The following is a 10,419-nucleotide window of genomic DNA, read 5'->3' on the forward strand; positions in this document are numbered from 1 at the left end:
AAGAGCCGAAATTACAACACTTGTCTTGACTTTCACAACTTGTCTGACTTGACAGCCAAAGTACCACTTAAGGGATATTATTTCCCAGTATGAGGGACTTTGAACATGTTTTAAAAACACACTCAAGGCTTCGAAAAAAACATGGAAAACGTGTGTGTTTTTGGTCAAAGAACAGGCTCTGCATGTGGTTTAACTATTTTTATTTACTGACATTTCCAAACATGCAAGAGTCCAAGAGTTCACCCAGTGGATCTTTGATGGTTGATGGTTTTACTCAATGCTGCCTGAAACTGAATTTTACTGAAGTGAAATGGTTGCCCAGTTTTCATTTCCCGATACTGACGGTGTGTGTGTGTGTGTGTGTGTGTGTGTGTGTGTGTGTGTGTGTGTGTGTGTGTGTGTGTGTGTGTGTGTGTGTGTGTGTGTGTGTGTGTGTGTGTGTGTGTGTGTGTGTGTGTGTGTGTGTGTGTGTTTTTCCTTCTGCTGAAAACGACATCTCTCTCGTGCTGTTTTCAGATGGAGGACATAGACGCCATGTTCAGTCAGTTGCTCGGTGAGATTGACCATCTCAGCCAGGTGAGTCGATCTTACTCTGACAAATATTGCCCGCTCTTGCTGTTACGCGGACTATGCGAATGCACAGGGCCTCCGAGCCACCAGGGGGCCACAAAGCTGCATGCTCAGCATCATCTGAGGAGAATCTGTAGCTGTCTAATGTGTTTATTAAATCCCTTATATGCTTAAATAAATGTAGGCTATAAATGCTGCAATGACAGCTACCCATCACTCCATTTAGTGAGGATTTTAGTGGCGAACAAATGGACTTTAGGACGTTGTTTTCTTTGTATCTGTTTAACTTGCTTAAGTGGCTCAACTTCAGATGTTTCATTCGAATGTGAGAGGTTATCATGGCTGTTTTGCTCAGTGTAATACATTGTGGCATCTCTAAATGAATCATCAGCATAATGGACCAACAGATTCCTGATCAGTTTAGCTAAGGTTTGCAATGGCAAATTCAATGTCTTTGTCTCAGAGCTGGAGCCTTTCCCTAACACTTAATACCAGGTCCTTTTGTGTATTGTGTAATTAGGATGTCTAGCCTGAACTTGCACCTTCCTACAACATCAGCAGGGAGTTGGCTCCCCGAAACCTACAGTAGACAAAGAGGTGTGAAAACATGGCCGGGAAAGGCAGACTCCTTTGTCTATTGGAGGAATGCAAAAAGGGAAGTTGCTCAGGTATAAATGTGGGGGGCTCACATTGCTCTGGGTCTTTCTCCAGCTAGGATCACTCCTGTGAAGATTGACCTTTTCCTTACAAAGAAAATGATTGTTATTGTTATCGTGCATGTTCAGTTTTCCCCTTTGTTAAAGCAGGATGAAGATGAGTGAGCAGAAAGTTGTCATGTGTTGTCTTGAAGTAGGAACAGCTTACAAGAAGTGAACGGGACCAATCAAGTGAACTTGTAAATATACGATGACAGAAACCAAGAATCGGGGAGGGGGAGAAAAAATGTGAGGCGACAATGAGACGTGAGGTCGACACATCTGGATCAAACTGTAGGCGACACTGTAGATTCCCATAAGCTGCACTTAAGCTGCTCCTCAAATGACTGCCAAGAAAAACATGACATATTTCTCACTGAAGCAGCCTCAGCCTGAGGCGCGAGTCGTCTTCCATTTTACAAAATGTCTCCACGTACGCGAGAACGAGCGCGGACGTGAGAATGGTATGCATTCCATCAGGCTCTATAAAGTCACTTGGACCTTCATCCTCACAGTGACAAACACCAGTCCACACACAATCACCAGAGCTGGAAGAGAAAAGAGTTTTAATTAAGGGTTCCTCTGAGAATCCGAGAAACAAAAGGATTTCCAGTTGTTCCACTTATTGCCTTGATTGGTTCCATTCTCTCTGCTTTGCTGCCTTGAAGCCAGAAGACAAAGCAGAGTGTGTGTTTGTGTATTCTTCTCCTCCTCCACTGAATAATGTTGCTGAACTTTACATGATTTGAAGCCAAACACAGCGCTTTGGTTCCTGTGGGGTGACAAAGTCAGAGGAGATATTTTTTTGGTATATTATTTGGTATTTTACTGGTCTGAGTAAGATAGTGGGAGTCTGAGGTGAAATGAGATGATGAAATCCTGTCCCTGCAGAGTTTATCACCACCAGTGGATTCGCCAGGCGTGGATCCTGACTCACAAAGACAAAACACCTTCTCCGTCACCTTCACAGACCTGAATGGTGAGTGATCGTTCCTCGCGAACCAACAGGCGTTTCAAACTAAAACGTTCACTTACATAGACCTTGAAAACACTCAGATAATAGCTAATAATAACTGGGGTAAGACATTCATGTGTAATGTAGAGGGATGCAAGTGGGGAGGTTTTACAGTCTTTAAAGAGATAAGGTTTCTCTTTGAATTTGGGGAGTTCTGTTATTACTTGTGCCAGAAAGTCATCTCAACCTCAAACATCTTGCTGTTCTTAAAAGAAGAAATGTGGCAGGTTACATTCTTGGGCTTTTCATTCCACGCAGAGTCTCTTAATGAACTGGAGGACAACGACCTGGATGCCCTGGTGGCCGATCTGGGATCAAGCTCAACCGCGCAAGATCTTCCCTGCACTTATGAGCAGAATAGCAGCGTCACAGAAAACCAAACAGCACCAGCTGCCACAACTCAGCCTGAAGCGGCTGCTTCACCAAATACTGCTGCCATATATGCAGTGCCACATAGGGTAAGCTAAAATCAGCCTGTAATAATAATAATATATATATATATTTATTTTTTTTGTATGTAATGAAATGATACTTTCTTCATTTCCAGCGTGAACCTCAAACAAAGGCAGAAAAAATCAAACTGGCTCTGGAGAAGCTGAAAGAAGCAAAAGTGAGGAAGGTAAACACGACAGGTCTCGGTGTCTGTTTTCATCACGCAGCTGTTAAAGGTTAAGTGTGTGAGCATTACTGACATCTAATGGTGAGGCTGCAGATTGCAACAAACGGAAGACCTGTTCTGGCCCACGGGTCGTACGTTTGACATCCCTGCACTACACCGACCGCGTGGACAATGAAAACCAAACAATTTTGTTGCTGACAAACCCTCCTGAAGGTCATACACTTGACCTTGAAGAAGCGATGTACTGACAATGAAGACCACTTAGATATAAATGACCAAAACACACATTAGATCAAATGTGTTTACAATAAACGTTCCCTGAAATGATGAACCTAAAAGAATAACACGATAAATATCCCAATATTCCTGCTTAGTTGATAGTGAAGGTGTTGATGAGCGACGGCAGCTCCAAGACTCTGATGGTGGACGAGAGAGAAACGGTGCGAGAGGTTCTGGACAAACTGTTTGAAAAGACACACTGTGACCGCAACAACATCGACTGGAGCCTGTGCGAGGCCAACCCTGAGCTGCGGATAGGTGAGATTAGAGCAACATGTCATAATCTGTGTCTGTGTAAGCTCGCGTTTGTCCACAGAAGCTGCAGGAACACTGTCCGACGCGTGTGTTTTCGTGGGGCTGAAGATTGAAGACCACTGCACTGACGTCTCGCTGTTTTCAGACAGATGCTTCGAGGACCATGAGAGTCTCGTGGAGCTGCTGTCTGCGTGGACTCGCCACAGCGAGAACAAAATCTATTTCGTGTCGAGGCCTCAGAAGTACGTGATGTTCACAGAGCCGCAGGTGAGACGGAAAAACACAGAGCCGTCATCGCACTAAAGTTGTGTGACTGAACCTGAATTGTTCTCACCCGCCCCCAAGTTATTTTACATGTGGGAGGAGAAGAAGACAGCGACGAGTGAGTTTAATGAGCATGCCAAACAACTCCTGCTCAAGGTTAGTTATGCATACCTCACATCATCTAAGTCCTTTCACAAATAAAGGAAGCTTTCATTTCCCTACAGGAACATTTCGAGGGTTCTACTGTGTTAGTTCCTGATCTTGAGGGAATGATGTTCTTGAAGGAAGACGGGAAGAAGGTTTGGAAACCTCGATACTTCACACTCAGGGCCTCTGGCATTTACTATGTACCCAAGGGGAAAACTAAGGTACAATTATATATCAAATAAAATGATCGTTGTGCCTTGTTTATTGTCTAAAACAATACATTTACATAACAACCATTATTAAACAAACAAAACTGTGCATGAGTTACACTTGTATTAGTCAGTACTGTAATGTAACAAAGTACAAATAGTTGTACTGTACTTAAGTACAAAATTCACATATACACTACCGTTCAAAGGTTTGGGGTCACCTATAAAATTTGCTGGTATTTTCCATCAAAACTTACACTTTTATTCATCAAAAGAGTTGCAAAATGAATAGATAATACAGTCAAGACATTGACAAGATTAGAAATAATGGTTTTTTTTCCATCATTGCACAAGGGTTTTCTAATCATCCAATAGTCTTCTAACGTGATTAGCAAACACAATGTACCATTAGAACACTGAAATGGAAATGGGCCTCTATACACCTATGTACATATTCCATTAAAAACCAGACATTTGCAGCTAGAATAGCCGTTTACCACATTAACAATGAATAGAGTGTATTCCTGATTCATATAATGTTATATTCATTGAAAAAAAGTGCTTTTCCTTCAAAAAAATAAGGACATTTCTAAGTGAACCCAAACTTTTTGAACGTAGTGTATCTGTGCTTTACTTTGTTATTCATATTTCTCGCTACTTTTGCTAACTATCTTTGTTACTCGTTACTACCAAATAAAATCAGAAGAAGAAGAGTTGGTAATGGTCTGTATTTATAACATCAACATAATACTTTTAATTCTAAAACTGAATTACAGTAAATGTCTTTTACTTAAGTAATATTATAAAAGGTGACTTCTAAGTCTAAGTTACCAGATACTATTTTATTTTAAGACTGCTATTAGGCTAATTTGAGTTCCTAAATGTCTTGCTATCTATGCTATGCTAGCTATCTATGCTATGCTAGCTATGCTATCCGTGCTCCAGAAAGAGTAGGAAGGGAAGGAATGAAGATGGACAATGTGAACTGTTGCCTGAACAGAAACATGTCCTTCTGTCATTGAGTCTGAGCCGAGTCTCAGCACAAAAACAAACGCAGGCTAACTCCAGGGGGTGAGGGGGGGATATAGTGTGAGGCAGATGTGCAAATGGCAACCATAAGAGCCACAGGAATCATCTGAGGCCATCTGAGCAGTGGGAGGGACACTAACCCTTACCCTAAGAAAGAGAAATGTCAGTAACTAAGATTATTAAAGAGTCATAAATTCAGCCTCATGTCTGAACAGTTCAGACCAGCAGAGACTTAAAGATCAGAGACATGATTTAGTAAAGAGGAACCACCTGAAAAACAAAAAAAGAACTAGGTAAAGCTTCATCATCCTCTGTGGTCTCAAACTTTATTGTCGGTGTGGTTTAATGTGTAAACATAATGTGTTTCTGCTTAAAATCAAAAATTCAAAAATGGCAGGAATGTCCGAAGAGCTCGTAAGATGAAAAATAAATAAATTGCAAATATGGACAAACGTGTTGATTTTGCTGTGATGGCAGTAAGTGGATCAGTTTCTTTTGTGCTGTTAACATGTGCAGTTCAGACATATCACCGTGACTTATCATATTATTCTCATATTACAGCGTTTAGTTCCACATTTGACCGTGTCACAGTGTGTTAATGTCAGGATGTGGTGTGTTTTCTCTTCCAGTCTTCCACTGATCTGGCCTGTTTTGTTCGCTTCGATAAAGTCAGCGTTTATGCCACAAACGACTACAAGCAGATATACAGAGCTCCTACCGACTTCTGCTTCCTGCTCAAGGTGATAGAACTATACATTTTCAATAGTTATATTTAAATGAGGCTGAAGTCTGTGTCATGTCGTCAAGAGCTCACTCTCTGCACCAAAGTCCATAGAGAAAATCAGCGATTTTACACCACGGCAAACAGGAGTTGGTCGATCACTGTTTCCTCCTCCACTAAGTTCTAATGTGGCATTTTGTTAATTCAGTGTTTGAAATCCTGCGTTCAGATTAACACAAGCGACATAAACTTTCCAAACAAGGCAGCAATCGACCAGCAGCTACTGTGTCCGTGTGAGATAAATATATATAGAGTTTCTCTATGGACTTTGGTGTGGGAGAGTGAGCAGTTTATAAACTTCTATAGAAATTCTAAAGATATCATAGACGAGCATAACAACAGACTTAGATTTCCTTGTTGTGTGGCTTTAATCAGTCTTTCCTTCCTAGACTATCATTTTAAAAAAGCATTTGCAAATGGAATAGATTCAAAGTAAGAGTTTACATGATGATGATGATGCAGCTTTATTTTGACTACTTTTACCCTCACAGAACTGTAAGAACGTGGTTTTTCAGCAGTTATACCAATGTTCTCGTAGCTTCAAACTGGTGACGGTTATTGCAACAACCAGTTTGTATAGTGTGCCCTCTACTGGCTTATGTGTGTACATGAAAAACACAAACTGAAGATGTGGCATAATATGTCAGGCTGTGATACACATTCAAAGTTTGGGGTCACTTAGAAATGTACTTATTTTGGAAGGAAAAGCACTTTGTTCAATGAATATAACATTAAATGAATCATAAACACACTCTATACATTGTTAATGTGGTAAACGACTATTCTAGCTGCAAACGTCTGGTTTTTAATGGAATATGTACATAGGTGTATAGAGGCCCATTTCCAGTGTTCTAATGGTACATTGTGTTTGCTAATCGCGTTAGAAGGCTATTGGATGATTAGAAAACCCTTGTGCAATGATGTTAGCACAACTGAAAACAGTTTTGCTGGTTCTTTGACAAAAGAAAAATCATTATTTTTAATCTTGTCAATGTCTTGATGTAATTTTCTATTCATTTTGCAACTCTTTTGATGAATAAAAGTGTGACTTTTAATGGAAAACACAAAAAAATTGTATAGGTGACCCCAAACTTTTGAACGGTAGTGTATAAGACTGAAAATGGGTTATTATAACACATGCTTATAATAGAAACTCCGTCTTACCAGGAGCCATTTTATTTTAGAAATGTAGAATATACCACACCAATACGCATCATGTCCACTTGTTTTGACTGTTTCCTGTTAAGTCTTTGCATCACTGTTGTCTGCCCTCACAGCATCCCTGTATCCAGAAAGAGTCTCCTTACACCAGGTTCCTGTGTTGTGACAGTGAACACACTCTGTCGCTGTGGGTCAACTCCATCAGAATAGCCAAGGTCAGATTTTACACCAATAACAAGTCACACACTCATCTGTAGTGTGAGCAGGAAATAAATAAAAAGACTGAGTTGAACAGACGTTTGTCCTCTGTGTTCAGTATGGGACGGTTCTGTATGAGAACTACAGAGCCGCAGTGAAGAGAGCGTCCACTCAGCAAACTGTGCACTCTGCAGGACACACAGGTAATTCATTACACACTGAGAACAGGGTTAGTATTGCAGTAATAACAGTAATCTATTGGTGAAGTTGTGTGTTGAATATCCATCACCTCACCCTTCTCTTTGAAGTGTGCTGGAGAAGTCTTCAATAAGCTTTAAAACTAAAAAAAATAGAAGGGAAAACAGATGTTTAGTTTGTCCATTATGGGCTATTGTAAATTTTTTTTAAAACATGGTGGTCTTAAACAATTCAGGGTTAGGGTTAGGGTGATTGTGCTCTTATTATATTCAATAATTTCATCTACGTTTTACGCACTGGACCTTTGTAAAGACAGACTGAAAGATGAAGGTTTTAACCACTTACATAAAAATAATATAATATTATATAAAATGTTCTTTAAAACAGCTCAATTAGATCACATTCAATCATTTAGTATTGGTTGTGTTTACAATATTGCATTTATTAATTCTATGTTGTAATGTGTTTATGTAAATGAACTTTGAACTTGATTTGTTACAGACAAACCTAAAAGCCTCAGACCTGGGATCAGTTTACAACCAGCATTAGAATTATCATCATCATCCACAGACACAGTTATAGACTATCCTCCAGAGTCACCACCTGACTTCATTCCTCCTCCACCTCCTCCTCCTCCTCCTCTTCCTCCTGGTTACACAACTATATAAAGCACATCCTCACCTGTGTTTTAAACTTCAGATTTAATCCCCACTCCTCATTATTCTGGATAAAACAACCTGGAGCCAAGAATGAGGAATCCAAAATGGTAATTGTGCAGTTGTGTTATCATGCCTGATACAAAAATAAACAAAATTTTACTGATTGAATGATATTTATTTGTGTTGGGTTTTTTTCAAGCGCATTAAGAAGTGTAATGGTAAATTCAATTTCTCTGACTCAGAGCTAAAACTGCCCATCACCCTATACCTGCCCAGTACAGAATACCAGGTAATGTGTGTATAGTGTATTGTATATTGTGTATTGTGTCTAGCCTGAACTGACACCTTCCTACAACATCCGCAAGGAGTCGGCTCCCCGATGCCTCCAGTAGACAAAAAGGTGCGAAAACACAGCCTTCAATGGCAGACTCTTTGTCTATTGGGGGAATGCAAAAGGGGAGTTGCTCAGGTATAAATGTGGAGGGCTCCCACAACAGAAGCAAACACAAAAACATCAGTTCTGCTTGTAGTTTCAGCTGTTTATTACAAAAAGACTGTACATAAATTTAAATGAACACATCCTATGTACAAATTGAGAAGACAAAGATTGAATTCTGTTCCCATGAACATTGAAGTTACTGAGCTTGTTGTTTTCTGTATTTGTTTTTTTCTTTTTTTTCCCTTTAGCCCACTTTTGATCATAAGAAAACACACATCAAATAAAGGCGCCTTGACCTGTGATGTCCTGAAAATGCAAGACGTTCCATGGTAAACATTACAAAGTTCCGCACATCATCAGTGGTTGTCTGGTTTCTCTATGAAAGAAGTATAAATAAACCCTTGTACATACAAACTGCTCACAGGCCTTCCTCAGCAGTGTCAGACGTAAGAACGCAGTCGAATGCAACGCTAAAAATACGTTAAGTAGAAAAAGTTTTCTCACCAAGAAAGAAAAAAAAGGACCTCATGACGGGAAAAAATACAATCAATGATGCAATGATGTACGTTGGCTCAATGAATACTCAACGTCCATTTCGGAATAAAAGTCTTTGACTGTGTGATTGGTTACAAACATCGGCAGTGTTCGGAGATCACAACAATCACTTTGTAAGAGCAGGCATTTGTTTTGTTTTTTTTGCAAAAAGTAGTAGAATAGAAAAAAAAAATAAACCCAGGAAACTGCAGATTAACACGGAACAAGAGCAGATAATGTGATTGTAAGTGGGAGATTCTGGACACTGAAGTCTTTACATTACTATGCAGAGTTGTGTTGAGGTGGATCCGGGTTGGCGGTTATGGTTATTGAGCACCGATTGTGAAGCACCACATCATCAACCACTGGCAGAAAACCACAGCAAATGTAAAAAGGTTGGTTAAGTTGACATGAAGGGGGAGAAAAAGAAAAAAAAAGAAATCCTAAAAAGTCATCATCACAGTTTGTTGATAACTAATCAGTGCAGCTATTCCAACACAATGGAAAACAATGGTTAATTCTTCACCTTCTTCACATTTTTTTGAGAACCACCGCAGAGCTCTGCTACAGTAGCTGGACAGCATCACCGAGAACATAATGCCGATGGTCGAAATGACACAGCGGTTAAATAAAAAGTCTATACACAGCCACTTTGACCAGATTCAAATGGCACTGGGTGACAAAATAAAACGAGTCAAAATAAAAAATAGAACTATATCTTGGCACCACCTCCACTTGACGCTGATGGCGACTCACGGGTGAAACACACTTGACAAATGTTTTGTACTGGCAGCTTCTCACGTTACACTTTATATACACGTTTATGTTACCGTTAGAGAACGGAAAGGAACTCCACCACACGCGGAAAAAAAGAATGTTTTTTCATTCTGTACACCACTCACTTCACCCTTTGACCACAGACACAGAGCATAGTCATCACACAACTCTCCAGGTTGCTTTCATCAACATGGACCATTCAGTCGTGTCCTAATGCACTTGTTGATGTTTGTGTGTCCTTGTTTTTTTGGGCATCTTTTTTTTATTTTTTTTTAAGATGGATTTCTTAAAAGGAGGGAAGAGCAGGTCTGCTGGTCTACAGTGCAATGTCGTAAAAACAAAACAAAAAAAAATATATCATGTAATACTTCACTGTGTAGATGTACTGCATCCTGGATATACTGGAAATGGTTTCTCATGCGCAAAATTAACATATTTATTACATCATTTATACATTTTCGTGTGAGGTTGTTGTCGAAGTGATACGAATCCCCACAGGTTAGTGTGACTAGGGCTGTCACGGTATTGAGCTTCTGTTGTTTTTTTGAGGTGTTGACATAGTGAATTTAACATGACGTAACTGTGGTATC

At 39.9% G+C, this 10,419-nt stretch overlaps 1 protein-coding gene across 1 annotated transcript; it reads left to right on the top strand.

Moving 5' to 3' along the window:
• Window positions 1-534: 534 nt before the first annotated feature.
• On the top strand, window positions 535-8,088 carry LOC310926773 (amyloid beta A4 precursor protein-binding family B member 1-interacting protein-like; the record flags this gene model as incomplete). The annotated part of the gene is made up of 12 exons (XM_083888960.1): window positions 535-576; window positions 2,157-2,244; window positions 2,539-2,738; window positions 2,828-2,899; window positions 3,274-3,436; window positions 3,579-3,700; window positions 3,779-3,853; window positions 3,922-4,065; window positions 5,712-5,822; window positions 7,141-7,239; window positions 7,341-7,425; window positions 7,922-8,088. The coding sequence occupies 12 exons, from the start codon at window positions 535-537 to the stop codon at window positions 8,086-8,088; spliced, it is 1,368 nt and encodes a 455-aa protein (XP_083745086.1).
• Between the last annotated feature and the right edge of the window lie 2,331 nt (window positions 8,089-10,419).

This window comes from Microchirus variegatus (genome assembly GCF_963457635.1).
Source record: "Microchirus variegatus genome assembly, chromosome: 5".
Lineage (NCBI taxonomy): Eukaryota > Metazoa > Chordata > Actinopteri > Pleuronectiformes > Soleidae > Microchirus > Microchirus variegatus.